The following is a 27,976-nucleotide window of genomic DNA, read 5'->3' on the forward strand; positions in this document are numbered from 1 at the left end:
CATGACACAGTCGCAAAGCTCTCAATAGTTTTATATATAATAGTAATACTTATGTTGGCAATTTGTACAAAACTGATTTGCAATATGATTAATATTTATTTTTTAATTACACAAGGACAATTTTTTATAACCTATTAAAACGGTCTTGCTGTACTCCAATGCTTGACAAACTGGCTTGAATTTGTACATAGTCCCTAATTGCTCACTACACGCGGAATGATGAAACCTTTTAAAATAAAGTGTCAGAGAGAAGGGAGTTACAAATTTACCTTATAATAATAATTTTTAAAAAAGTAACGGCTAAACAAAACATCTAATGTTACATTAAAGCCAGCAGTGTTGACAAAAAATTATTGTCAACAACATACTACGACACGTACTAATATACAAAACACTAAATACACTGAACGCCACTGTATCACCATTTACATGCTACTTTCTGCGCACAGTCTGTGGCGACATGATACTCTCAAACACAAACAACACGGCGTACGAACGCTGCGCATCGATCTACATATTATAAACCAGAAAGAGCTTTGTTTGTAAATGAAATCTAGATCAACGAATCTGCGCGTTTCCGGATGAAAGCATTCACATGCGCCGAATTATTGCATACAGCGGGAAGTTGTAGTGATAATGTGGGTTTCTGTGAGATAAATAATACTGTTAGCTGATAAAGTATCCAGTAAACGTTGTAGGTAGTAATTAAGCGACGTATAAAAGTAAGGCTAAAATGATAAAACTGTGTTCACACTGTGCAGGTTGGTTAGCTAACTAACATTCAGACATTTCACATGAAAGTCCATTATTTCAGTCCTTTGCCTGTAAGTCCATTAGGAAGTGGTAGTAGCTCGGTAGCTGCCTCAGGACGATGACAGAGTCTTGGTGAGTTTTTTTTTCTTCTTCACATTTAGTAGTTTTTTTCACATATTTAATCCTGGTCCTGGTTTTTAATATATGTTGGGGCACATTAAGGGGTCGCACCAGCACTGATGTATACTGCATATATAGGAAAAGGTTGTATTGTAACAAACAAACAAATACGGAACCCCCCTAGTGTCAGGTAAAGGGGGATACAGCCACGTGCAATCCGTGCCCTCAGGTTTGTAATTTTATTATTAGCATTTTATTAGTATCACTCTACTAATACTGGGTAGGGCCTCACTTTGCTCTCAAAACAGCCTCAATCTTCAATAATGGATTCCACAAGATATTAGAAACATTCCTTTGAGATTCTGGTCCATGTTGATGATTAATTTTTCAAGTGCACTTTCATGCAGTGATTTAGTCGTTCTACCACATCCCAAAGGTGTTCTACTGGATTCAGATCCGGTGACTGGGAACTGGGAAGACCACTGAAGAACACTGAACTCATTGTCATTTTCTATTAGGCTGCTGTGACACCCTAATTTCTCCATCTGGGGATTAATAAAGTTTTATCATATCTTATCTTATGTTCATGAAACCACCTTGAGATGAGTGTTGCTTTATGACATGATGCATTATCCTGCTGGAAGTAGTCATTAGAAGATGGTAAATTGTGGCCATGAAGGGTCAGCAACAATACTCGAATAGTTTGTGGCATTCAAGTGGTGATTGATTGGTATTAACAGGCCCAAAGTGTGCCAAAAAAACTTTCCCCACACCATTACACCACCTCCACCAGCCTGGACTGTTGACACCAGGCAGGTTGGGTCCATTGGTCCATGGATTCATGTGGACATCATCTATGTACCTCAGCAGAAATCGAGATTCATCAGACCAGGCTATGTTTTTCCAGTTTTGGTGAGTCTGTGCCCACTGTAGCCTCAGCTTTCTCTCCTTGGCTGACAAAAGTGAAACCCAATGCGGTCTTCTGCTCTTGTAGCCCATCCGCCTCAAGGTTTTACGTGTTGTGCATTCTGAGATGCCTTTCTGCTCACCACAATTGTACAGAGTGGATGTCTGAGTTACTGAAGTCTTTACATCAGCTCAAACCAATCTGACCGTTCTTTGTTGACCTCTCTCATCAACAAGGCATTTCCATCCTGAGAACTGCTGCTCACTGGATGTTTTTTCTTTATTGCACCATTCTGAGTAAACTATAAAGACTGTTGTGTGTAAAAATCCCAGGAGATCAGCAATTCTAGAAATACTCAAAGTAGCCCGTCTGTCACCTACAATCATGCCACAGTCAAAATCACTGAGATCACATTTTCCCCCATTCTGATGGTTGATATGATCATTACCCGATGCTGCTGGCCCGTATCTACATGATCGTATGCATTGCACTGCTGCCACACAATTGGACGATTAGATAAGTGCATGAATGTGTAGTGTACAGGTGTTCCTAATAGTCTCGTATTGGTCTAATTAAATGCTCTGTAGAACATATTTGTCCGACGGGGCAGGTCTTTGAACAGGGTTTGTCAGTATGTTTTTGGCTGTGTCTTTCTGCAAACTGTTCACTTTTTTCCAACCAAGCGATGTTTGGAAAAAGCGAATACTCTGTGTTTGTTTGGAGTTGACAGACCGTGATAAATACTCCAAAGTTTAAAGAAAGAAGGCTCTCTTTAAACTCTTTGCTGTTCTCCATGATTATCTTGCTTGCTGTCAGGTATGGTTAGATTCTATGTGGCATATCTCGAACACTACTGGCTGTTGTGTAAATCAGTCAAGCAGTTCAATGCTCTGTCCCTCTGTTCCTGTTTTGGAAGAAAATATGTCAACATATTGTACAGAAATAAATCATGACCCTCAAACTGGTGTTATGTTTTTAGTCAGAGTTGACTGCAATTTTATCCTGATTTGTCGGTTTGTAATTCCAGCTCTGAGCCAGCCAGAGCCATCAGGGCCATTGATAAACACTCAGTGCATCAGATCTGCTCTGGACAGGTGGTGTTGACTTTGGCAACAGCTGTGAAAGAGCTGGTAGAGAACAGCATCGACGCGGGCGCTACACAAGTTGGTGAGTGCATGAGTTTCACGAATATTACATGGACTTCCTGATGAGTTGAAGCTGTAGAATAGCGTAACCTAATTCTGAGCTGTTTTCACTGGGATTTCAGACATCAAGCTCAAAGAGAACGGGACAGAGCTGGTGGAAGTCTCTGATAACGGACGAGGTGTGCAGGAGGAGAACTTTGAAGGCCTAAGTGAGTTACGTTCTCAGCAGAGAGTTTGGTTTTTGGGAGGATTTGGGTTAATGTGGTGTGCTAAATTCTTCCCACTTGTATCCACAGCTTTAAAGCACCACACATCGAAACTGAGAGATTTCTCCGACTTAATTCATGTTGAGACATTTGGCTTCCGTGGTGAAGCCCTGAGCTCGCTGTGTGCTCTCAGGTTTGTCCTTATGTTTTCTGAGTCTGTGTACCATACTGCCAGAGTAACCGAGATTACAGCACCGTTATAATAGAAACAAAATTCATCATGATTCCCTGATCTGATATTGAATAATTATATTTGATATTAAGAGTTGCTTTGGTGACTGTGAAGATGTCCGTATCGGATCAGTATCGGATGGCCATTACTCAGATTTCTGAAATCAGCATTATATTGAAAAAGGGGAAAAATAATAATGGATTGTGCATCTCTTACTAATTTGTATCCTAGGAAACACATGAAAGGAAAATCTTCATCTACAGTGATTGTTAAGATGCAGATGATCAGAAATAAAAATGAAAATAAATACATTATAAACATAGTATACAGTTATATTCAAACATGACTTTCATGAATAAATAATTATTCTGTATAAAAATGTTTGTAGCAGACGCATCATTTTAAAGTCCCCGTGAAGTGCCTTGAAACGTGCAGCATTATTCGACATGTTGACGTAATTTCCACTGAAACAGGAAGTCATGGCGAATCATATCGAGTGGTTCTTCTGCCTTTTTAACTAGCCAATAGCATTTAACTTGCCTCACAGCCTGGACTAAGCCGTACTTGACGGTTAGTACCATGGATTTTTAGAATGTTGGCGGCGGGACACTTCAGATTCTCAAGGGCATTTGATTGATGTCATCAAAATTGTTGATTTGTATTGGTGTTTGATAGAGACTAAATTTTGAATGCATGTATCTTCTAAATGCAAATTTTGTCATTGTTTTGGAGCACACTAGCTTATAGATAATCTTAACGTGGACATATTCATACTAAAAGCTACAAAACTTTCATGGGGATTTTAAAGACAGAATAACAAAGACAATATAGCTGTGTTATTGATATGGCTTGTTTCTTTATTTCAGGATACTGTTCACATTTTCCTAGTCTGCCCCACTTGAAATAGCTGCTCAGCTCTGTCCCTTTTCCCTCACAGGGAAATAGGAGTTTAATAGAGTGGGTGAGGTTGGTTGAAAGGAAGGGAAAAGCTTGTCACAGGCTGCAGAAGGCTCTAACGGCCCTTTTAATATGGCCCATAGTGTAGAGTAATAAAAGTACACAATTTGAGTTCATCTGAAGTTTATAACGGGTCACTTTCTCTGAAGTGTGTTTCTCCCAGGTCAGAGAGATAAGCCAGAGATATATTGACTACATTAAGCTGCTCTTGCTGTAGAGTTGAGTCTTCTGTAATAACTGTCCTCAGTGACCTCAGCGTGGTGACCTGTCATGAAAGTAGCCATGTGGGCACTCGGCTCGTCTTTGACCACAATGGCCGTCTTGTCCAGCGAGCCCCCCATCCCCGACAGCAGGGGACCACCGTCAGCCTTCAGCAGCTCTTCTCCACCCTACCAGTTCGTCACAAAGAGTTTCAGCGCAACATCAAAAAGGTTTAACTACAGTGTGCAAAGTTCACATGCTGGTGTTGTGTAAGTGTTGAAAATGTCAGTGTGTGTGAGTGACTGGGCTTCTTTTACCATACAGGAATTTTCTAAGATGGTCCATGTCCTGCAGTCATACTGCATCATCTCTACTGGTGTGCGCATCACATGCATTAATCAGCTTGGCCAAGGCAAGCGTAACACAGTAGTGTGCACCAGCGGGAGCCACAGCTTGAGGGACAACATTGGAGCGCTGTTTGGGCCGAAACAGGTAAAAAAAAAAAAACTACTACACTATACCAAAACTATTCAACTATACCAGTAAACTATTTTAAGATCCAGCTAACACTTCCGCTGTTTTGGTAGATTTCTGTATGTTTGTGCTCCATATTGAGTCCCTCCTAGATTTCACAATTTTACGATCGCAGAGATTAACGCAAAATCAAGCAAACTCCGCAATATTCGGACGGGCTTACAATTTTTCAAATTTACTGCAGATTTTCCTCAGATTTGGGCCAAGATGCGTCATGTAACGTCATCACAACGCACATTCGGAAAAAGCCCGCTTTGATTCATGTGCGTCGACCATGAGTACAGCTAAAAAAAAAAAAGTCTCATTTACCAACAAACATTACTGTGAAAGACCGTGCAAAACAATTCTCTGCAATTGCAATTTCTCCGATTTGAGTAGTGCTCTGCAAAAAAAAGGCACAAAAAACTCACAAATTTTGAAAAAAGCCGCCACAAAATCAAGCTTTTTTTGGCTGCAACAATCTCAAAAAAACTGAAAAGACGACCGCATAATGTTTAGTACAAAAAACCATGTAAAAGTGAGAATATATATACGTCACCTGGGGGGGGGGTTCGAGTAGATTAGTTCCAGTCCAGGCATCAGCTCAGTGTCCGTGGAAATGTGTTTCAGGTTCTATTAAAATTTTGACATAAGATTTTGTTGAACTTGGCAGTATTTTGATCGATCAGGATTATATGCTGCTTGTGGAACGGTATTAGCTTTTGTTGTAGTGTAGTAATAACAGTTACTGCAAAAATGCAGAAGAAAGAAATTACTCTGAGAAAATACATCACAGGATTGTATCTCTATAACTCCTAAACCTCAGTTAGAGTAGGATTACCTGTCAGGCAAAACATTATAATCATGTCCTGGATGTATTAAAGATAAAATGGAATATAGTTGAGACACTTACCTGAATTTTATGGAAAAGTTGTGAGGAAAATATGTGAGAAAACTTTTTTTTTTTAAACCTGTTTTAACCTACAACCCCAATTCCGAAAAAGTTGGGACAGTATGGAAAATGCTAATAAAAAACAAAGAGGAGTGATTTGTAAATGTACTTTGACTTGTATTTAAACAAAAACTGTATAAAGACAAGGTATTTGATGCTTTAACTAATCAATTATATATATATTTTTTAAAGATAAATGCTTCTTTTGATATTGATGCATGCAACACGTTCCAAAAAAGTTGGGAAAGGGGCAATTTAGGACTAATAGCGATGTGACGAGTTGAAATAAGAAGGTGATGTGAAACAGGTGAGGCAATCGTCTAATCATAGTATATAAGGAGCCTCCAAAAAAGGCCTAGACCTTCAAGAGCAAGGATGGGTCGAGACTCGCCAATCTGCCAACAGATACGTCAGCGAATAATCCAATACTTTGAGAACAACATTCCCCAAAGACAAATCGGTAGGATTTGGGGAATTTCACGTTCTACAGTGCACAATATAATTAAAAGATTCAAGGAATCTGGTCAAATGCGTAAAGGGCAAGGCCAAAAACCACTTCTGAATGCACATGATCTCCGATCCCTCAGACTTAAAAACCGTCATGAGACTGTAATATCCTGACATGGGCTCGGGAATACTTTGGTAAAGCTTTGTCAGTCAACACTAGCCACCGTCTCTGGCACTAGCCCCGACCTGGGCTCGGTCTCATCTGAGATGGACAGTAGCACAGTGGAATCGTGTTTTATGCTCCAACGAGTCAACATTTCAAATAGTTTTTGGACAAAACAGCCGTCGTGTTCTCCGGGCCAAAGAGGAAAAGGACCATCCAAGCTGTTATCAGCATCAGGTCCAAAAGCCAGCGTCTGACATGGTATGGGGGTGCGTCAGTGCCCATGGCATGGGTAACTTGCACATCTGTAAGGGCACCATTAATGCAGAAAGATATGATTTTTGAGCAACATATGCTGCCAGTCAGAGCAGGACAACGCCAAACCACATTCTGCCCAGATTACAAGCGCATGGATGTGTAAGCAGAGCGTGCGGGTGCTAGCATGGCTTGCCTGCAGTCCTGACCTGTCTCCCATGGAGAATGTGTGGTGCGTTATGAAGCGCAAAATAAGGCAACGAAGGATCCATACAGTTGTGCCGCTGAAGAAATGCATAATGGATGAAGGGGAAAATTCCGTTTGCTAAACTTAACCAACTGGTGTTTTCAGCGCCCAAACGCTTAATAAGTGTTATTAAAAGAAAAGGTGATGTTGTACAGTGGTAAACAGTCGACTGTCCCAACATTTTTGGAGTGTGTTGCAGTCATCAGATTTGAAATGAGTGTATATTTTCAAAAATAAATTAAATTCACAAAGTAAAACATCAACTAATGTGTTAATAATGTGTTTTCAATATAGTACACATACTATAATATAATATACAATACTCTCTTCCCAGCTCCAGAGTCTACTTCCTTTTCAGCAAATATCTCCCAATGAGCTTGTTAAAGAGGATTATGGCTTAACTGGCGAAGAACTTCCTAAAGACCTTTTCACGTGAGTTTCATGTCTTGCTTCTTAATATGATTATCAGGTAAATTATATCACGGTTCTTTCTAGGGCTGCAACTAACGATTATTTTCATAATCGATTAGGTGTCCGATTATTTCTGTTTATACAGTATCTCACAAAATTTTTTAAATATTTGATTATATCTTTTCATGTGACAACACTGAAGAAATGACACTTTGCTACAATGTAAAGTAGTGAGTGTACAGCTTGTGTAACAGTGTACATTTGCTGTCCCCTCAAAATAACTCAACACACAGACATTAATGTCTAAACCGCTGGCAACAAAAATGAGTTCACCCCTAAGTGAAAATGTCCAATTAGCCATTTTCCCTCCCCGGTGTCATGTGACTTGTTAGTGTTACAAGGTCTCAGGTGTGAATGGGGAGCAGGTGTGTTAAATTTGGTGTCATCGCTCTCACACTCCCTCATACTGGTCACTGGAAGTTTAACATGGCACCTCATGGCAAAGAACTCTCTGAGGATCTGAAAAAAAGAATTGTTGCTCTACATAAAGATGACCTAGGCTATAAGAAGATTGCCTGACACTGAGCTGCAGCACGGTGGCCAAGACCATACAGCGGTTTAACAGGACAGGTTCCACTCAGAACAGGCCTCGCCATGGTCGACCAAAGAAGTTGAGTGCACGTGCTCAGCGTCATATCCAGAGGTTGTCTTTGGGAAATAGATGTATGAGTGCTGCCAGCATTGCTGCAGAGGTTGAAGGGGTGGGGGGTCAGCCTGTCAGTGCTCAGACCATATGCCACATCAAATTGGTCTGCATGGCTGTCGTCCCAGAAGGAAGCCTCTTCTAAAGATGATGCACAAGAAAGCTCGCAAACAGTTTGCTGAAGACAAGCAGACTAAGGACATGGATTACTGGAACCATGTCCTGTGGTCTGATGAGACCAAGATAAACTTATTTGGTTCAGATGGTGTCAAGCGTGTGTGGCAGCAACCAGGTGAGGAGTACAAAGACAAGTGTGTCTTGCCTACAGTCAAGCATGATGGTGGGAGTGTCATGGTCTGGGGCTGCATGAGTGCTGCCGGCACTGGGGCACTACAGTTGATTGAGGGAACCATGAATGCCAACATGTACTGTGACATACTGAAGCAGAGCATGATCCCCTCCCTTCGAAGACTGGACTGCAGGGCAGTATTCCAGCATGATAACGACCCCAAACACACCTCCAAGATGACCACTGCCATGCTAAAGAAGCTGAGGGTGAAGGTGATGGACTAAACCCTATTGAGCATCTGTGGGGCATCCTCAAATGGAAGGTGGAGGAGCACAAGGTTTCTAACATCCACCAGCTCTGTGATGTCGTCATGGAGGAGTGGAAGAGGACTGAGACCGTCTGAGCACGGTGATCTTGATATGCTTCCTGAATGCTACGTGAACTATAGTATGAATGCATCGAGAAACTCTGAATCACAAATTCAACCGAACGAATCAACCGTGGAATGTTGGACACTTCATGCACTCAACGGTCACAGCTTTACTTATATAGCAGAAGAGGGGAGTGGCTAGCAGGCACAGATCCTGGCTCAAATTTGCTCAGAATAAAAAAAAAAAAAAAAGGATTGTGAAGAACTTCAGTAAATAAATTACTTAATTTTACTGTTTATTACGGTGAAATTCATTTTTGTTGACTTGGGTATTCTACTAAAGATAGTGGCGTCGTATTACATGCATTTGACGTCATTTGCCATCGACTGGGAAACGGCTTATACTTCCGGTTAGTAAAAAAACGTTCCATTTGAGATGATACTACCTTTTTAAAATTCATACACTAGATGGTGGTATACAAAGTGCATAGTGTAAGTGCTCAGTGCAGCGGTTGATAACCTGGGGGGGTTGCAAAGCGGTAGCAGGGGGGTTGCGCTCTAACATTAGTGCGTTGATGCATCCAAATAATGACTCTGTTTCCCATGCAGACTTTGTTTTTGGATGCTGTATTAAGGGATCCTCATTTGATTGCACTTGCATTCCAGGATCTCTGGTTACGTATCACAAGCTGATCACGGTGTGGGACGAAGTGCAACTGACCGGCAGTTTTTCTTTATTAACAAAAGGCCCTGTGATCCATCCAAGGTACCCACATTTACTTTAATTGCCATTATGCAGCTTTTATACTATGCTTTTTCTAACTAATGTGTGCTTACAGGTTTCCAAGCTTGTAAATGAAGTCTACCACATGTTCAACCGTCATCAGTACCCATTTGTTGCTCTAAACATTTCTGTTGCTTCAGGTAAGAAATAGTAACGAACTGAAAGCTCATACTGTAAAAAAAATAATAAAATAAAATACATATATATATATATAGATGGATCACATACTGTATATGCAGTTTTTTCATTCCTGTTTTTCTCTATCATGTAGAATGCGTCGACGTCAATGTCACACCTGATAAGCGTCAGGTATTTCTGCAGGAGGAGAAGGTATTGCTTGCCATCCTGAAGAGCTCTCTCATCGCCATGTATGAGACTGGAGTCAATAAAATCAGTCCCAATCTCACACCACTAATCACAGGCAGTACGTGTGCCAAATCACTGAATTCTCATGTTCAATATGAAGAGAAAAAAAAATTAGACAAGTTATAATTATTTGTTTTACTGTTCCTGTTTGTCAGTTTCTTCCAGAAATAGTGATTCTGCTGTTAGTTCAGAAGGTCCTCGAAAAGCTTCGCTGTCCGGATTGACTTCAGAAGTTGATTCAGAGACTTTGACACAGACCCCAAAGACATCTTTTAACTTAGCTGGACTAAAGGCAGCATTTTCAAAACAGAAGTTTACTGAAATTGGGACGAAGACCTCTAACAATAAAGCTGTGCATGATGTTCCAGCTCCAAAAAAGATGCAGTCTTTTTTCCATTGCTCAGGAAAGACTAACTACAGCAGATCACCAGATACTGCTTCAGAAAAAGCAGCTTCATCACTGAAAGCTTTTAAATCAGACTTAACCAAGCATGAGCACAAGTTGGACATGGAGGCAGATTCAGGTATGTCTGAGCAAGGCTCCATCACAGAAACCCCAGAGACTGTGTGTGGAAGCAGTTCTGAGTTTGACTCTCCAGACTTGGTTTTAGAGGAACCTGGCATTAAAACCGAGCCTTACAGTGAGTCTGTAGACGAGGTGCATGATGTTTTAGAAACGTCAGAGCAAGAGACGGTGTCTGTTATTGACCCTGAAAGAATTTCTAGTCCCAAGGCAAAAAAATATAGGTGGGATCATAGGTTATCAGAACAGCCCCAACTGCCATCCTCAAGTGCGAGCGGTACTTCCTGTGGACTGTTCGACAAACCAGTCAGAGTGCAGAAGAAAACCGTGCCTTTGCAGTTTTCAATGACTGAGCTGATTAAAAGGATGGAGAAACTAAAGACCCAGCAAAGAAGCCAGAATGATCAGGAGCCAAAATATAGACTCTTCAGGGCAAAGATTAACCCTGGTGAAAACCAGAGTGCAGAGGATGAGCTGAAGAAAGAGATAAGGTAGAGGAATCACTTATTCTTCAGATTTGTTTCTTAATAAGTGTCTGATGGATCTATATTGTCTATATATTGTTTTGTTTTTGTGTTTTTTTTAAATAGCAAGGACATGTTTAAGGAGATGGAGGTCATTGGTCAGTTCAACCTGGGTTTTATCGTTACCAAGTTAAAGTCAGATCTTTTTATTATCGACCAGCACGCCACGGACGAAAAATACAACTTTGAGATGCTACAACAGCATACTGTCCTAAATGGACAGAGACTTATAATGTAAGTCTGGACTTTGATACATATTTAAAAAGTACTTCACATTCATTTTAAAGTGAAAAGATGTCTTCTGTTTTCATGTCAGTCCACAGAACCTCCACCTTCCTGCTACAAGTGAAACGATACTGATTGAAAATCTCGAAATCTTCAAGAAAAATGGTTTTGACTTCCTCATTGATGAGAATGGTATATCCAAGAGCACACCTAGTATTTGTAAGCTCACCATGTTCCTGTGTACCTTATGTAAAGGTTTAATATAAATGTAATATTCTATTTTATAGCACCAGTCATGGAGAGAGTGAAGCTGATATCTGTACCTACAAGTAAGAACTGGACTTTTGGCCCAGGTGACATTGAGGAGCTCATCTTCATGCTTAGTGACAGTCCTGGAGTCATGTGCAGGCCTTCTCGAGTCAGGCAGATGTTTGCATCGAGAGCTTGCCGCAAATCAGTGAGTCCAGCCTTACACTTTGAAGATATCTTTAAGCTATCAGTTACTTATGGTGAACCATAAGTGCAAAATCCATCAACAAACCAACAACGGTCCATATTGAAACGCGCAACAATCAGCACATGCTCGTTGCTGATTGGTTACAGTGTGTGACAGTCTCAGACTTATGGAGCTCGAGGATGTTTATGGTAAAAGAACTACGAGTCCGAATGAGTCTACTGATGTTTTTATTCATGCTTTTTTTTTTTTTTTTAAAGGCATTCATATGATATTCATTTTCATAATGCCATGCGAAGCTGGTAGCTTAATATGAGTATGCAAATGCTGAAAGCTCACCTAATGGGGCCTTGATATTCAGAAGAAAGTATTACTCCTGACTGTAATAACATAAGTGACTTTGCATGAAATGGTTTTCATTCGCCTAACTACATAACCGACTGAAAAAATGCAATTCGTTTTTCCCTGTGATAGTCGTACACGCTGTCCAATCAGCATAGTGCATGTGCTGTTCAATAATGATGTGCCCAATTGGGCTTTTCACAGAGTCCTGGGTTATCTTGTTTCACGTTTCACACGGCTCATACTTTACCCGTGGTTAACAATTAATCCCGGTATTCATAATCTGATGTTTCACACTGTAAATTCCTAAACCCTGGGATAATTTTTCTTATTTGCATATTTGCAGTGTCAACAACTATAACTGGATAAATACAGCGCGTGACTGGTTGAAATATCAGTGAGGGGGGAAAAAATGTCGCCATGTAAATCCAATTGAACTGTATTTTAAGCCTCCTGAGATGCACAAAGGCAAGAAAACAAAGACAAAAGAAAGAAAACAGTTCGTGTAGCTGACCAAGGATTCGTTGATATCCAGCCTCCGCTAATTTTTCAGTCAGTTTCTTAAATACTCGGTTATTTCTGATTGTGCAGTTCAGTTTGTCCTCAACAGACTTTTCTGACCAGTAAAAATAAAACCGTTTCCTCATCACTCCAGTTGACGTATTTTTCTGTCACAAGTTGAATTTTTTTTGTATTTATTTATTTATTTATTTATTTATTTAAAGTTTTCCCTCAAACTCTGCATCTACTGTTTACACAACACGCAGGATTTCTGTGAATTTACAAATCATGTGAAATGAGGCATGCGCTGTTCAATTTCTGATTGGATGTCTGTTGCTAAGCATTTAGCCGTAACATTCTAACACCGCATCTTTTCACACTGTACATGTTTGGCACTGCAGTGCAGAGTCAACACGCCAAAAGCAATGCTAACCCTGCTTCGGAGTAGGGTTTTATAACCCTGGGTAAAAAGCGGTGTTAACCGGCTTCTAAATTGCAAGTGTGAAACGTTCCTCTACCCGGAGTTGAAAGCAGGGTTTAGAACGATGATAAACTGGGATTATCATGTTTATGCTGGGACTACGGTTGCTACTATGGGCCTGGGACTGCAATTACCACATGCAGTTTTGTACTCAGGTCTCATTTGAACAGTGCACTAGTTCAACAAACAGACTTCATATAAAACCATAATGAACTTTCCTTTACTTTTACACTATCTGTTGTTACCCAGATGAGGACGGGTTCCCTTCTGAGTCTGGTTCCACTCAAGGTTTCTTCCTCTTAACATCTTAGGGAGTTTTTCCTTGCCACCTTCACCACCGGCTTGCTCAATTGGGATAAAATCACACATTTAAAATCTGTATCCCGTGTTAGTATATTTCTGTAAAGCTGCTTTGAGACAATGACAGTTGTAAAAAGCGCTATACAAATAAAATTGAATTGACTTGAATTAAGCACAGTGTGAAAAGTTCTTTTGAGCTTTGAGTTAATGTTGATGTCTTTTGAATTTGATGGTTAGTGGTTATGTTTCCAAATGTGCTGTTTTTGGTTTGTTGATTTTGTTTTGCATTTTATGGGTCATCGTAGTTACTGTGGTACAGTCATTAAAAACGAGTCCTTTTATTGTCACAGGTAATGATTGGGACTGCGCTGAATACCAGTGAGATGAAGAAGCTCGTGGTCCACATGGGGGAAATCGAGCAGCCTTGGAACTGTCCTCACGGCAGGCCGACCATGAGGCACCTGCTCAACCTTGATGTCATTTCTCAGGACTGATGCATGATGAAACATGTCATTGCTGTATTCAGTAGCAATTCCATCTGGAGCACATTTGTGTATATATGGTTTCCTGTATAGACTGAAACACACACACTGTAATGCCGTTTTAATCTTTGTCATTGCAGTGTGTTGTATGTAAACATTTCATTCTACTTTCTATCATCCCTTCATCTTATTACGAATTGTTTTTACATGAGGATTTCTTTTATTTGTGCATTTAATCAATAAAGAGCACTTCTCAGTGATTGTGAGTTTGACCCACGTGACCCAAACATGGCCGCTTAGCAACCGGTTGACGTATACAGACGCGGCGCGCTAACGAGCTGGTTCACGAAGTAGCGCCCTAGCCGACGAGAATATTCTGCTTTCTAGCTGTGGAAAGGATGGCGGAAGAAGAAGACAGAACGGAAAAGTCGGACAGAATGACACGAGAAGAATTCCCGCTTCATGAAATGGAGAACAGCTCGGCGTCGAGTGGGGTTTCAGAAGCGCGTGCGGACTTCTCAACAGCAGCTGCAGCATTAGAGACACGAGAAACAGGCGAGCCTGAGATTCCAGCTGTCCATGTCCTCTCAGACATCATTATTCAGAGGTTAGGTACTAAACAGTAACAAAGTACACTCTAAGTGAACACTGAACCGGATAAACTGACCCGAGTGTCTTTCAGATATGAAGGAGGGAGGTGTGGAGAGTTGTTCCATGGAGAAGGAGTTGCCTACTTTAGGGGTGGACATGAATACAAGGTGCGGAGGACAGATGAAATAATAATAATAATAATAATAATAATAATAATAATAATACTGTAATTAGAACAAAGCAGCTGTTCTAAGGAAGGAAGAAATTTACTCAAGTTTACAATGATTTTTCAATACTTATTCCCCAGGGAAGCTTTGTAGATGGCTTTATGCATGGTCATGGAGTATACACATGGGCAGACGGTTTAAAGTATGAGGTGTGTACAGTAGACTTTTGGTTGATCCCTGAACACAGAATACAAATACACAGATCAGCCATTACATTAAAACCACCTGCCTAATATTGTGTAGGTTCCCCTTATGCCATCAAAACAGCTCTGACCCTGGAGTCGAGGCATGGACTTCCCAAGTGGTATCTGGCACCAAGGCGTTAGCAGCAGGTCCTTTAAATCCTGTACGTTATGAGATGGGGCCTCGATGGATTGAACTTGCTTGTCCAGTGCATCCCACAGATGCTCGATCAGACTAAGATCTGAGCAGTAACCGTTGCATACCGGGAACACTCACAAGACCTGCCGTTTTGAAGATGCTCTGACCCAGTCGTCTAGCCATCTCAATTTGGCCCTTGTGATCCTTACGTTTGCCCATTTTTCCTGCTTCCAACACATCATCCTCGAGAACTGACTGTTCATTTGCTACCTAATATATCCCGACTTTTGACAGGTGCCATTGTAATGAGATAATCAGTGCTGTTCACTTCACCTGTCAGTGGTTTTAATTTATGGCTGATCGGTGTATAATGGTGTGCAACAGTCATTTCACATTCAAACTGGGTTATTTATGAGGATAAGGATTTTCAACAAGAATGTTATGCAAGATTTACAGCAGGGGTAATCAGCTGTGGTACTGGATAAACCTGCCTGCAGAGTTTAGTTCTAATCTTAATGCAGTTCCATGCCTGATTTCGTTAAGACATTTATTCATTCTTTCATTCATTTATTAAGTCCTCTTCAGTAACCACTTTATTTTGGTCAAGGTCCCAATGGATCTGGAGCCTACGAGGGGGACCCAAAAATTCCCAGAATTGTTATTGCTATTGATAGTGTTATAAAACATACAGCATTTCTTCTTTAATTCCCTTCAAAGTACTCTCCTTGTGATGCAATACACTTGTCCCTTGTCTGGATCCACCATGACCCACTGCTTTAAAATTGTCAGTCATTCCTTCTGTCAAGGCATCTGTTAACTGTTGTGTATACACAGTATAATTAATCATTAAAGTAAAACGTGTACATTTTACTTTCTTTACTGTCTCATCCTGAAAAGAAGACATTTTGATGCACGTAATAAACTGGCCACCCCATTGAGGTTAGTTAAACTAGTCCCTGAGGACAAATATACTGAAAAAAATGTACGTTTTTAAATCACATGATATCAATGTTTAGACCACTATATAATAACACTGTACCGTTTTCCACACCACAAGAATTAAGTCTCCCCAACTCCTAATTCCAGTTTAACCTCTGGTGTGTTAGTGCTAAACTCTGCAGTGTAGGAACACTACAGTAATAGTACAAGTCTAACTTTCTAACACTAACTGCATTTGACAGGGGGACTTTGAATCAAATGCTCCTATGGGACATGGGATATACACATGGTTAGACTGTAGCACCTATGAGGGAGAGGTATGCAATGGCATCTGCCATGGCACTGGAACGTATATATCTCCCAAAACCAGCACTATATACAGAGGGCAATGGCACAAAGGCAAAAGACATGGCAAGGTAGGAATAAATGTGTGTAATGAGGTTGACTTCTCAGAATTTTGAGTAAATGTACTTTTCATAATTTAATACAAAACTTGATTGTCATAGGGGACAATGTACTACAATCAAGAGGCAACCTCATGGTACAAGGGGGATTGGGAAAACAACCAAAGAGAAGGCTGGGGTATGCGCTGGTATGTGCTGACTCCCACAATACCAAATTTCAGTCAGTGCTCACATTCTTCTAAACATGAAAATGATTGATACAATTCTCTTTCACACTAGCTATCCGTCAGGAGACACATATGAAGGCCAGTGGAAGAACAGCATCAGACATGGAGAAGGAACAATGAAATGGATTCAGCTGAGTCAGCAATACAGTGGACAATGGTTAAATGGTTTTCAGGTCTGTGAGTCTCTCTGTTCTCTAGTCTTAGGCGGTTCATTGTATCCAAGCACACTGTAGTCCTTATTGCCACCTCCATGACATAAATAGATCTACATATTCTCTGCAGCATGGGCATGGGACACACACATGGTTTCTGCGGCGGGTTTTTGGCTCGCAGTACCCCCTCAGGAATCAGTATACTGGGGAATTTGCACAAGGCGTGCGTCATGGTCACGGAACATTCATCTATGCAAGTGGATCAGTTTATTCTGGATGTTGGAAGAATAACAAAAAACATGGTCAGGTAAATTATTTTGCACTTTCTATGTCCTAAAAAGTAGGCTTGTTGTTTCTTTCCATGGCACTACTGGAAATGTTTTGTTTCAGGGAAAGTTTGTTTACAAAAATGGTCGCATATACGAAGAGGAGTTTATCGATGACCGTATGGCGGAATTTCCATCATCCTCTATTATTTCACGTGCACTCGGTGGCTTACCTAGTAAACCTGAAGAGTCAGACGGTTATGCCTCATTACTTGGGCCTGACATGGCTTTAAACATAGAGACTCTATTAAACCGAATTCCTGAAGCACAAAGAAGGCAGGAGCTCAAACAGGTCAGTGTGGCCAAGATGATAAAATCATTTTATCATGGTTCAGGATTCAGACACAGGCTTATTGACATTTACTGTGCAATATTTGGTGCATTATTATCTCATAAAGGTCTTACTTTTTTGTGGTTGTTAAATTCCCAGTAGCCTTGACAGGATGCAATGTTGTGTCATTAGTGTGATAACGTTCAGTGCGTTCGTATGTATTCAGGTGGAATTTGCCATTATGAGACATATTGAATTGCTGAGGTCAATATACAGTCTGTACAGCAGCCTTGGACATGAGAACTCTCCAGACAACACTTTCCTGCTCAGTCACCTACAATTCTGCCGCTTTCTTAAGGACTGCAGTGTCCACCAGCATGGATTAACACTGGCACAGCTGGACCACCTTATTAACCGTAAAGACATCTTAGTCAAACTTGTTGCATGGTTCCACATATGTTTTTGTTTTCTTGATTAACTCATGACATTTTTCTCTGTCTTTATATAGAAGACATCTCTCCAGGGGAGATTCATACACCTTTTAGTATGATGTTTCTGAGAAAGTGGATTAGTTGTATTGTCATTGCAGCATACCATATTTACCACAGAGACTTAGAGTAAGTGTTGCTTTTTCCTAAGTGGAGAGTTGATCACTGTTAACAATGTGAAGGTTTCAGGCTAAAATCTTACAGAATTTCTAATGGCTCAGGTCCTCTAGCAATGTACTTGCAGCATGCTTTTCCAAGCTCATGAGGCAGAACATCATTCCCAATGCCAAGAATGTAAAAGGTAATCTGGTATTCATTATATAGGGTCATAAGTACAGTATGGTTTTCACTATCGCATAACTTATTTTAATTTCCATTGAATCTCAATGAAATGTAATCAGTAAAAAAAAACAACAAAAAAACAACAACCCCACATGTAATGTAATGTATAATATATAACACAGGGCCTCTTTACTGCCACCCTCTTCGTGCTGTGATTGGCAAGAACTATACTGATAGATGCTGGGATATATACCAGACTGTCCCTAAAGTCAGCTCAGCTGCCATCTCTGACATCATGAGTGCCAGGCACTTCATCTGGATGTTTAAGGTAAAGATTTTATCACTACTGAAAATCGAATTTTAAATAAAGCCTAATTTAACAAATTATCAATTGTTTATATATAGGTTCTTGGTCTCTTTGGCCATACACTAACCACAACAAGATTACTGGAGATCCTTTCACAAGAAAATCCTGCAATCTACAGTTCTGCTCACAGTAACCTGGATTTGGAGGTTGGGTTCACCGTTAGCCTCACATTTCAAAGAGAACTACCATGAGTAATAATGCAACCCGGTCCTTTTAAACCCCAGACACAACATTTTTACTCCCAACATGCTTTAAACCACTCAATTCAGAGCAATGAATACCAGCTACATTAACCAGGAACTGGGTGGGAGCAAAATGTGGACTGTCTGGAGTCACTGACCGGTTTAGGAAAACCCTGCTATAATTTTCAAATGAAAAAGGAAATAACATTATAATGAATAGTTTTGGGATGGGATCTCCTTGAATGTAAGAACTGTATTGCAGATCACTTTTCTTGAGTTCTTTGAGGCTCTGCTGGGTTGTGCTGAAGTGAAGAACACACATGGAGTTGGAACTGCACAACCCAGACAGTGCGATTTGGGTTATCATGATGAGACGACTTCAGAAGATCAGATGAAAAACAGCCCTATTATGATCCAGTTGGCTTCTCCTCAGGTTAGTGATGATGTCCAGGAAATGATATGGCTCTCACAGCTTCACTTTGACACTTCGGTTCATGAAATGTTCACAGAGCTCTCTTAGAGCTAATACTGAGTGCGATTTATCTTGAACCTAAATGAGAATCGTATGTGTACCCACTTGGACACGTTTCATTTTTGGTCTCCAGGAGTACGAGTCAACAGTGCTGTCCTCAAGCACCATCATTTCATCAGCTTCCACCAGCATAAAATCCCTTGAGGTTTCTTGTTTTATTAACTTATAGTTCTATTCCTCTGTTTACACACAAAACACTCCTAACAAGCATATCTTCTTCTAGGAATTTAAATCCAAGGCACCAACACAGTCATCCCTAAGTGAAGAAATACAACTTAACGGTATTATATACTTTCAGATGCACGTAATATTTTTTGGTTGTAAACAGCTTTAGACTATAGTATGGATATGTTTCATTGGCTTTTTATGCTTACTAGATCAGGGAATTGACCTATCTAAGTCGGCTGTTACAAACACATCAGAGATGGAATTGCACAAACAGACTACAAGCAGTGTGTTGGTCAAATACACACAAGTGACCAAGCCACCAAGTTTAAGCACAGGTACAAACTAGTTTTAAAAAAAAAAAGTTTCTCTGCAGCACTTCACAGACATGCATAAATTATATTTATAGATTAGATTATCAGTTACTCAAACAGGCCCATAAGGTTTGTGCTTGTGTTGCATGTCAGCCAGCACTGGGTTAAAGTTTACCCATCCAAAGCCATCTACACTAGAGGAATATATCCTACTATGCAGCAATAGTCGCAATTACCACCTGCCTCTTACTGTGGTTTATGTATTATTGGCTAGGGGTTGAAGAGGGGCAACTGGAAGACCAGCTGAAGAACTGGATCAATCTTGTTCACCAGTTCTTTACACACACATTCTTCCCAGTGTATGAACACAGCTTGGTGTTGAAAAAGGAGCTGCAAGAGGAACGACAAAGACAAACCACAGACAACAGAATCACTCTTGAAAAGGCCAAGGCGAACGCTAAGTACGTCACCATTTTTAACTTAATCACATGCCATTTTGACAAGTCTAATTTACACTTTAATGCAAATTAGTTCAGTAACTCCTGCTCAAGGGATGGTGGTACTAGAATGATCCGACATGTTGGTTTTAGACTAAGAGAGCAGCAGAGGGCAGAAGAAGAGGAGATATCCAAAGAAAAAGAGGAGGAAGATGCCGAGGAATGTCATGTCTTAATTGACCTGAACAATTCATCTGCAGCTCTGAAGCAATCACCCACAAACAAGAAGAAAAAGAGGAAATAACCCAAGATCTTCCCAAAAAAAGTTTGTTTTAATTATCAAAATTTTTGTAAATGCAGAAAGGCGTATATATAAATTTGGTCATCCAAATACAGTTAACAAATCAATCTCACTATGACAAGTAAAACAGTAAAACGTAAATAAACCCCACACAATATTTGTCCACGTCTCTGCTCAAATTAAATATCAGCAGGTGGCGTAAACATCATGAGGTCACGCTCACACACCGACGGCCTCACTCGCTCCCTCTGCTCAGGGGTGAACAGCAGCTGATCAGCAATCATCTGAAACAGAAGAGGTCTATGAGACATGTGACCTCGCAACACCGCCACCGTTGTGATAGAAATTTGCTTAATGCTTAAACTCTGATAAAACAAAAACAGTATCAGAGCTATTTTTATAGTGCTGTTACACATGAGAAAGTGCATTAGAAATTCAGAGTCAATTCCACCTCTTCAGTCCAGGGAGTGACCACCAATGGTGCCATTCTGGGGAAAGCTGAATTTAAAAAAAAAAAAAAAGTGTGAAAGAGAGTGAGTGGTGAAGGCCACATGCTTAAATCACTTCCATGCAACACCAAGGTGAAAACACCAGCAATATCAACACAGAGTACCTGTAGGAGTCATCAGTGCATCCTGAACAGGCTCCTGGGCCTGAGGGCTCTCCATTTCAGCATCTTCTAGGCCAAGTGAGAACCTTTCCACTGCCATGCTCTGCACAGGAGATAAGCTGCATTGGGCTGTGGGTTGCAGATATCGGTCCAAGTCCAAATCAGGAAAACTCTAAAATAATAATAGGAAGGTTTAATCAATTAACATGAATTTCCCTGGAAGCATTACTAGATGATGGATTATGGATCACCTCACTGTCTTGATTTTCAGTCACTTTACAGTCTGCACTGGTAGGAGATCTGTTTAAAAAAAAAAAAAAAAAAAGTCATGATGTATAAAAACCTGCACCTAAATACATTTTGCCCATAGGAAAACTAACAGCCCTGTCTAGAGACCTGTATGTGACAGGTGCATATAAAGCTGAAGTGGATCTGGTTTCCTTGAACCTCTAAGAAGGACTGAACAGAAGAACCTATCAAAATTTAGATGTCATCCTCATTGGGGGGCATTTACTGACAACTAAAACTTAGCTACAAATAAAATAAGAAAGTAAATGAAAGCACATAATACACAAATTTGGTGAACACTGATCTGAAGAAGAATCTATGAAGTAACTGCAGTGTAAGTTAGTAAGTGTGCAAAATCAAAAAACCTGACAATCCTTAGGGAAAATAACACTGCTTTTCTGGCCTACTGCCAAAGCTTCATAGAAACTGTGTTGTCATTACATAAGCACCAGATTCGTGTTTGTCTAAACCTGGATTCAAGTAGTTCACAGTTCAAATTAAAGTTTCAAATTGTGACTTCAATGTTAGCTTATTTATATTTCTTAATATCAGCAGGGCTCTTAGTTAGCCTCACTCACAAATTTCCACCTGGAATTCATTAGCGGTGCTTACCCTTCACTGACACGCATGTCGGTTTTCTCTGATGGCGTTGGAGATAGGACTTGCTGTGGTGAGATGGACATCATACAGGGGGAGGAAAGGACTGAGACACAGTTCTCCATGGTTTCTGCTCGTGGAATTGTCTTGCATGCTGAAGGTGAGTGGGTGAAACTCGTAGCGTGCACTTGACTGACTGAGTGGTCAGTCTTTTCAGTTTGCTCCTGGGAAAATGCAGTCATTGCAGACTCTTGATCGCTTCCCTCAGGCTCTGTACTGCTATCTGATTGCGCAGGAAGATGCAGTGGCAGTTCTTCCTCTGACTGGCAAGAATTGTGTGACTTGATCTGTACTGACCGGTTCATTTGATCATCTATTGGTGTGATCATGAGGTCTGATTGGAGGTTGTTGAGACTTGTGTTATGATCAAGCTGGCGGAGTTGTATGCACGAGACTCCATTAGGCGATGCATAGGGGGATGACCTGTGCTGCTCAGAGCTGATGTGAAGGGGTTTGGGGGAGCAGGGTAGGGACTCAGCATTTTGTTTGGGAGTACAGACAGTAGACGCAGTGGTGCGAGCTACCGCAGCAGGAGAGGTGGGAGAGGATGCAGTAGGAGGTGCACTTTTAGAAGGTGCGAGTTTGCATGGAAGAGGGGATGGATGCACGACTGCAGTGGATCTCTCCTTCCTGCCTGGTGTGCTGAATTTAGACCCATGTGGTGAACAGTGGGTAAAAGGAGCTGCGCTCAACCGAGATGACCTTCTTACAGCACCTGGGGGGTAATTAGTATTCATACATTTACACAGTTGACCCAGTCAAACATAGTCACAAAACATCACCATGTGAACAGAGATAATAAAAGGCTGTAGTGAACTCATACCAAGTACTTTGACTGGACTCTCCACCTGGAAGAAACCTCCATGGAAAACCACAGTCTGGGCTGTCCGTGCTTTAACCAGGGCATCTGAAACAGGAGCCGAGTCATCTTGAGGTCTGTCTGAAGCCTCAGCAGCTTTAGCTGCTGCCGCTTGCTTGGCCTTCATAGCAGCTTTCACTGCAGCCAGACGACTCTTTGCGGCTGTGCTGGCTCCCACACCAGCTCCAGGATTCCCTCCTGCAGCAGGGGCCTTCTGAACGATCAAGCACAGGGAACATAGGAGTTAGTAACACACCTAACACTCATCTGTTCAAAATTGTGATCAACAATCCAACATATGAAAAGTACATTTAGTTGGGATCAATTTAATAAGCATATATTTTGAGGGGAAAAAAGAAAAAAGGACAAATAAACAGGAGTGTATTAGATAAGGTGTGGTGCTAATTAGTCATGGTTTTACTGGGGCTTGTGTGAATTTGGCTCATCGGTTCATTCATTTCACTGTGATTTACATGAATTATTTCCCTAAGTATAAACAAATGGAACCAATTAAGCCCTATAAAATAAATAAATAAATACATACACACATACACACACACATATATATATATATATATATATATATATATATACATACACACACACACACCTGTTTTAGTGTGATGTAATTTAGGATTATATCAAAGTGAATTGTATTAGAAAAAGGGAGGTTAGTTCTGAGGAGGGGGAAGGGCATGCATCTTTCACTGTGAATTGCAGTCACAGAAATGGGAGATAAAACCAGTGTTGTTTATTTGGAATATTGAATTAAAATAAATTTCTAAATAATTATGATTAAATTAATTTTTTTAGAGCAGCACATCTTTGCATCAGTGCAACCATGCTGTTAATACTACCATGGTGGCAACATCTTAAATTGGTGAATCTATACAACCTTAATAGTAAGACAATTTTCCAAATGACTGGAATAACTATTAAACATGGAAACAATTTCTATTTAAACAAACAGTAAGTATGTTAAAAGATCTATATACCTTCACCACTTTTTTCTGCCTGATGACAGGCTTGACCTCCTCTTGCCATCCCCTGGTTTCAGCTTCTTTCAATGCATTAAACTTCTTATCGACATCTTCTACCTAATACAGGAGGCAAGGTGATTAGATCCAACTGATTACTGGGCTGTTTATACAATAGAACACATTCGAAAGCAATGACATTTACCTCTTTACTCAATATATAATAGAAGAAAAAAAAAAAAATCATTCGGCGATGACAACTTCTGAAATAAAATCACCTGAAAGTACACCATGTCCCAGAAGCCCTGCAGGTCTGTGCAGGTCGTGATCTTCTCCCCTCGGCCAAAATCGCAGTCATCCACCAGGCCACTGAACTGGCCAAAGCGCTCCTTCATCAACAGCCTGGCTTGGCCAACAGCTGTGCGCATTTGGTCCCGCACTTGAGAGACAGAAAGCAGTTGAACATGGGAACTTCAAGACTGTATGAGCATTTGCCAAGTTAAGACTAAATTTCAATGTTCTTTTAGAAGAAGAAAAAATTTTTTCAAACTGCTGACTCACTCTCTTCCGGGATGGAGGAATCATCAAATCGCAATTCCCAAAATTCAGACAACCCAGTCAATCTTTCTGTCTCGCTAGCTATTACTGCCCTGTAGAACACATACAAGCACATGTTCAGCACATACCACACACTCAGGAATACACACACACAAAATAGAGGCAATAGATCTCACCTGAAATAGGACACGTCATGCTGAGGCTCGGACGGTACAGAGGAAGGAGGTGGAAGAGGAAGAGACCCAGGAGGTGGGGAAGTAGAGGCAAGAGGAGAGGCAGATGAGGCAGGGGGTAGGGTAGAAGGAGCAGACTCAGAAGCAGAGGCAGGACAAGGTTCGGACATGCAGGGTGGAGGTGAGGAAAGAGGAGGAGCAGAGGTAGAATCAGATGGTTCAGAAATTGGGCTCATAGATTCCATCCGGGGTTCAACTGAGAAGCTGTAGAAAGCAAGACCATAAATGAGTGCACTCCAAAATGCAATCATGATCAAATTGTATGCCTGAAAGATATCCGTGTTAAGAAAGAACACCTTCGAGGGCATTTCACTGACAGGTGAATAAAGTACCTGGGTGACAGGAAAGCATCAGCCGAGCGAGGAGAAAGGGGTGTAGGCTGGAAGGTTCTTAGACCAGAGGGGGGCTGGAACACAAATCCTTGGGGAGCAAATGAAACTGGAGTCACATTAGCTTCCTCCAGCATTTCTTCTTCTTCTTTGGGATGTGAGGGATTCACTGCAGCAACCACCTCATCAGCAACCTGGTGAAACATTTACCAAAACTGACTTCTACTGGTCCGAGTTATTAAATTAATAAATAAATAAAAACAAGGCCAAGTTAGCTGCAGGTTTATTTACCATAGTTTCCTTCTTTTCAGCTGCCACAGACTCAGTATGTCCTGTTGGAAGTGATATTTAGCTCGGATATATAAAATGCCCAGAAAATGTATATTGTGCATTGCCCTTACCCTGCATGTTTTTTCCTCTTCCTGAAGAGGGTGCTGCAGGTTGCCTATTAGCAGATTTTATTTTGGGAGGCCTGAGATCTAACAATAGGTGAAGACCAAACAAAAGAAAATAAGGAAAAATTACAGAACTTATGCACAAATCAGTGGAGACCAAGGCATTTTGAGGAGATCAGATAAATGGAAAAAAGTACCTGCAGCAGTTTTAGCCACAGGTTTGGTTGTTACAGCTGCTGTCACAGTTGTAGCTCGAGTAGCTGATCGAGTAGTTGGAGCTCTGATAACCGGTTCAACTATTAAAGAGACGAGGGGACTTAAATCCCTAACTATATTGACAAAGATTTCATCAGCTTTGAGACACGCGAGGGACCTTGTGGACAATCTGTTTACCTGCAGCAATTCTGCCTTTGGCAACTGCTGATGCTGACGACTTGTTCGCTCTTGTGCTTGGAGGCTCAGCTGAGGACCAAAATATGAAACCTGATTTACTGCGACAGGTCACTGCAATACTGTGCTTTCAAATGAACATTGTGAATATGAATCATTTTTAGAGACACACACACACAAAAAAAATAAAGCCCAAACAAATGTCACAGAAAATTCTCTCATACCCTTCTTTGGTGCAGGCTGTTTTTCAGCTGGCTGTTGTGTGAAAAACAGAAAAATCTGCCATAAATGCACTTTTACTTGCACATGCAACAGATGTGTAGTGAGTTCCAAAATATAAGAATTAGTGGAGAATGCTGAAGACTAATGTACCTTTGGTTGTAGATGTTGTTTCATAGAACGGGTCACTCTGGTGGACTGCACAGGTTCTGTGGGCTGAAATAAGAGCACTCCAGTCACTGAGCAATAGAGGGTACGCATGTGACGTCACGGTCACGCCCACTGAGTGGCAAAAAGACTGAGCAGCAGCATTAGTGTACAGCGTGAATTCCGCAAAAACAGAGGAAAGAAAAAAAACCTCTAAAATGGGAAAAAGCTGTGGTGCGATTGACTGTGCCAACAGATTCAACAAGAATTCCGAGCGATCTTTTTACAGAGTGCCAAAAAACATTCAGTCCTTTTTTACCATGTCGAGCAGTGTCAGTGCAAGTTCTTTTGACGTGGTATTCATGCTGTACAATGATGAATAATTTGAGGGGTCCATTTCCATGGACCACAGGTTATTGGGCAAGTTGTAAGGGTGGGTCACTCAAGTCCAACTGCCTTTAAGCTGATAATGGCTAGCTAGACTAGAGTTCTCACAGATTCCCCTATTAAAACCAGCCGTTTTGCTGGATGTTTTGCCACTCTGTGTGTGTGTGGTGGTGGGGGTGTTGGGGAGAATGTGCTCGGGCGGGAAATTGACGTCAATGCATACCCTCTATACAGTTGTAAGACACAAGGTCCAAATGCACATGCAAATTACATTAAGCTCACCTTTTTTGTGCTCGGTACAACAGGATTCAAGGGCAAGTAGCCCAGGGGCTGTGGGCGGTAAAGACCGACCTTAAAGGTGCCTTTCTTTTCCTTTTCTCGCCTTTCTTTCTCCTTCTGCAGCGCCTTGTTCTCTTTAAACCGTGCCAGCATCTTCTTCCTCTCCTCTGCAGCACTATTATCTAGTCAGAAACATAGTGTTATTTGCTGTACCACATACTATGAAAAATGTATTGATGGGTGGAGAAGCTTGTCTTACTTTTATCTACTTTAGCTTTGCATCCCGTCTCTTGGGAAGGAAGAGCTGACTTCTCAAGAGTGGAGACATCCATCGAGAACTCCAGCTCCGGAAGTTGGTCCAGGTGTCTGCGGAGGTTTTGCATCTTCTCCCGGTTCTCTTTTTGTGTTTGGGAGCGTCTTCTGGACATTTTCACTCTTATCATGGAGACACTGCTGTCTCGCTTGTAAAGATGTGCGAAGCGAGAATCCATACTGCAACATACAATAACCTTCACACATATAAAGGAAGAATGGGGTGCTTCATAATCACTGCATACGATTGTTAATAATGTTTAATTCAATTCAAGAAACAATTGTGACTAAACTCAAATACGTGTACTTCATAGGGTGCATATTATATCTAAGGGGAATACTTGATGCAAAAAATACTAAATAAATGAAAAGGATCTTTAAAACTAGGTTAGCGTTAGTTTCACCTCGAAACTAATACACTATAGAGAAATATAACTATAGAAAACTCTAACAGGTGTTAATAAGAGAAATAAACACAGTTCATTAAGCCTTATGTTGTACGGTAATGGTGACTAGTTAGTTATTATTAGCTTGCTAGCCAAAGACTAGCTGGTTATTATTATCTTGCTAACCAAATACTAGCTGGTTATTATTAGCTTTCGAACCATTGACTAGTTTTGTAATGTTAGCTTGCTAGCCAAATACTAGCTGGTTATTATTAGCTTGCTAACCAAAGCAGTTGTTTTGTATGATATTTTATACCACTCACCATTCTCCTCTCCCACTGAGAAGAACTAACGGCAATTTTAGCCATATCTTTAGAACATTCAGTCTTATATCTTAACTTACCTGTAATCTGTAGCTTGTTAAACTGCCTGTTCGTTGGTAACTAGACTAATAAAAACGCATCAACTACAAAGTAAACAAACGACGTCCTCTTCCTCGGACACTTCAGTTAAAACAAGCAGAAGATGGCGGGTAGGGTTTGAAAACTTGACACTCTCGTTCTGATTTGCT

At 40.8% G+C, this 27,976-nt stretch overlaps 3 protein-coding genes across 5 annotated transcripts; 2 read left to right on the top strand and 1 right to left on the bottom strand.

The window, feature by feature from the left end:
- The first annotated feature begins 198 nt into the window (after positions 1-198).
- Positions 199-14,113, top strand: pms2 (PMS1 homolog 2, mismatch repair system component). Its single transcript, XM_017483022.3, has 15 exons — positions 199-885; positions 2,808-2,947; positions 3,048-3,134; positions 3,222-3,324; positions 4,568-4,751; positions 4,846-5,013; positions 7,433-7,530; positions 9,538-9,637; positions 9,711-9,795; positions 9,927-10,079; positions 10,177-11,035; positions 11,135-11,302; positions 11,385-11,485; positions 11,581-11,750; positions 13,722-14,113. Exons 1-15 carry the CDS (start codon positions 872-874, stop codon positions 13,863-13,865), a joined length of 2,574 nt encoding a protein of 857 aa, XP_017338511.1. The 5' UTR covers positions 199-871; the 3' UTR covers positions 13,866-14,113.
- Positions 14,114-14,125: 12 nt separating this feature from the next.
- Positions 14,126-20,382, top strand: rsph10b (radial spoke head 10 homolog B). Its single transcript, XM_017483023.3, has 19 exons — positions 14,126-14,460; positions 14,536-14,611; positions 14,752-14,820; positions 16,174-16,347; positions 16,438-16,523; positions 16,615-16,735; positions 16,845-17,021; positions 17,105-17,332; positions 17,538-17,727; positions 17,820-17,928; positions 18,021-18,100; positions 18,264-18,409; positions 18,487-18,594; positions 18,893-19,063; positions 19,236-19,307; positions 19,386-19,443; positions 19,540-19,665; positions 19,916-20,102; positions 20,232-20,382. The coding sequence occupies exons 1-19, from the start codon at positions 14,252-14,254 to the stop codon at positions 20,380-20,382; spliced, it is 2,538 nt and encodes an 845-aa protein (XP_017338512.1). The 5' UTR covers positions 14,126-14,251.
- A 9-nt stretch (positions 20,383-20,391) lies between these two features.
- Positions 20,392-27,955, bottom strand: dlgap5 (discs, large (Drosophila) homolog-associated protein 5). Of its 3 annotated transcripts, none has more exons than XM_017483018.3 (20): positions 27,809-27,955; positions 26,967-27,199; positions 26,711-26,889; positions 26,048-26,110; positions 25,900-25,930; positions 25,679-25,747; positions 25,483-25,581; positions 25,292-25,369; positions 25,182-25,222; positions 24,894-25,084; positions 24,505-24,765; positions 24,332-24,420; positions 24,049-24,209; positions 23,789-23,890; positions 22,758-23,007; positions 21,890-22,649; positions 21,241-21,289; positions 20,993-21,161; positions 20,831-20,877; positions 20,392-20,663 (listed from the first exon to the last, which is right to left on the bottom strand). In XM_017483018.3, exons 2-20 carry the CDS (start codon positions 27,196-27,198, stop codon positions 20,559-20,561), a joined length of 2,976 nt encoding a protein of 991 aa, XP_017338507.2. In that variant the 5' UTR covers position 27,199; positions 27,809-27,955; the 3' UTR covers positions 20,392-20,558. The 3 variants fall into 3 exon arrangements, with proteins under 3 accessions (XP_017338507.2, XP_017338506.2, XP_047015393.2); XM_017483017.3 differs by having other exon boundaries at positions 26,967-27,216; positions 27,809-27,948; XM_047159437.2 differs by lacking the exon at positions 20,831-20,877 and having other exon boundaries at positions 26,967-27,216; positions 27,809-27,949.
- Between the last annotated feature and the right edge of the window lie 21 nt (positions 27,956-27,976).

Source organism: Ictalurus punctatus, chromosome 13, assembly GCF_001660625.3.
Source record: "Ictalurus punctatus breed USDA103 chromosome 13, Coco_2.0, whole genome shotgun sequence".
Classification (NCBI taxonomy): Eukaryota; Metazoa; Chordata; class Actinopteri; order Siluriformes; family Ictaluridae; genus Ictalurus; species Ictalurus punctatus.

What these genes read in the sequence shown, in the direction of transcription:
- rsph10b (XM_017483023.3), top strand. Translation starts at nt 14,252, where the DNA reads ATGGCGGAAGAAGAAGACAGAACGGAAAAGTCGGACAGAATGACACGA. An exon ending in ATAACAAAAAACATGGTCAG is followed by an intron (nt 17,022 to 17,104) that starts GTAAATTATTTT and finishes GTTTTGTTTCAG; the next exon opens with GGAAAGTTTGTTTACAAAAA. An exon ending in ACTTCATCTGGATGTTTAAG is followed by an intron (nt 18,410 to 18,486) that starts GTAAAGATTTTA and finishes GTTTATATATAG; the next exon opens with GTTCTTGGTCTCTTTGGCCA.
- dlgap5 (XM_017483018.3), bottom strand. Translation starts at nt 27,198, where the DNA reads ATGGATTCTCGCTTCGCACATCTTTACAAGCGAGACAGCAGTGTCTCC. An exon ending in GGGACATGGTGTACTTTCAG is followed by an intron (nt 23,891 to 24,048) that starts GTGATTTTATTT and finishes CTCCTGTATTAG; the next exon opens with GTAGAAGATGTCGATAAGAA. An exon ending in GACATGCGTGTCAGTGAAGG is followed by an intron (nt 21,290 to 21,889) that starts GTAAGCACCGCT and finishes TTTTTTAAACAG; the next exon opens with ATCTCCTACCAGTGCAGACT.
- pms2 (XM_017483022.3), top strand. An exon ending in CTTCCTAAAGACCTTTTCAC is followed by an intron (nt 7,531 to 9,537) that starts GTGAGTTTCATG and finishes CTTGCATTCCAG; the next exon opens with GATCTCTGGTTACGTATCAC. An exon ending in GAGCTGAAGAAAGAGATAAG is followed by an intron (nt 11,036 to 11,134) that starts GTAGAGGAATCA and finishes TTTTTTAAATAG; the next exon opens with CAAGGACATGTTTAAGGAGA.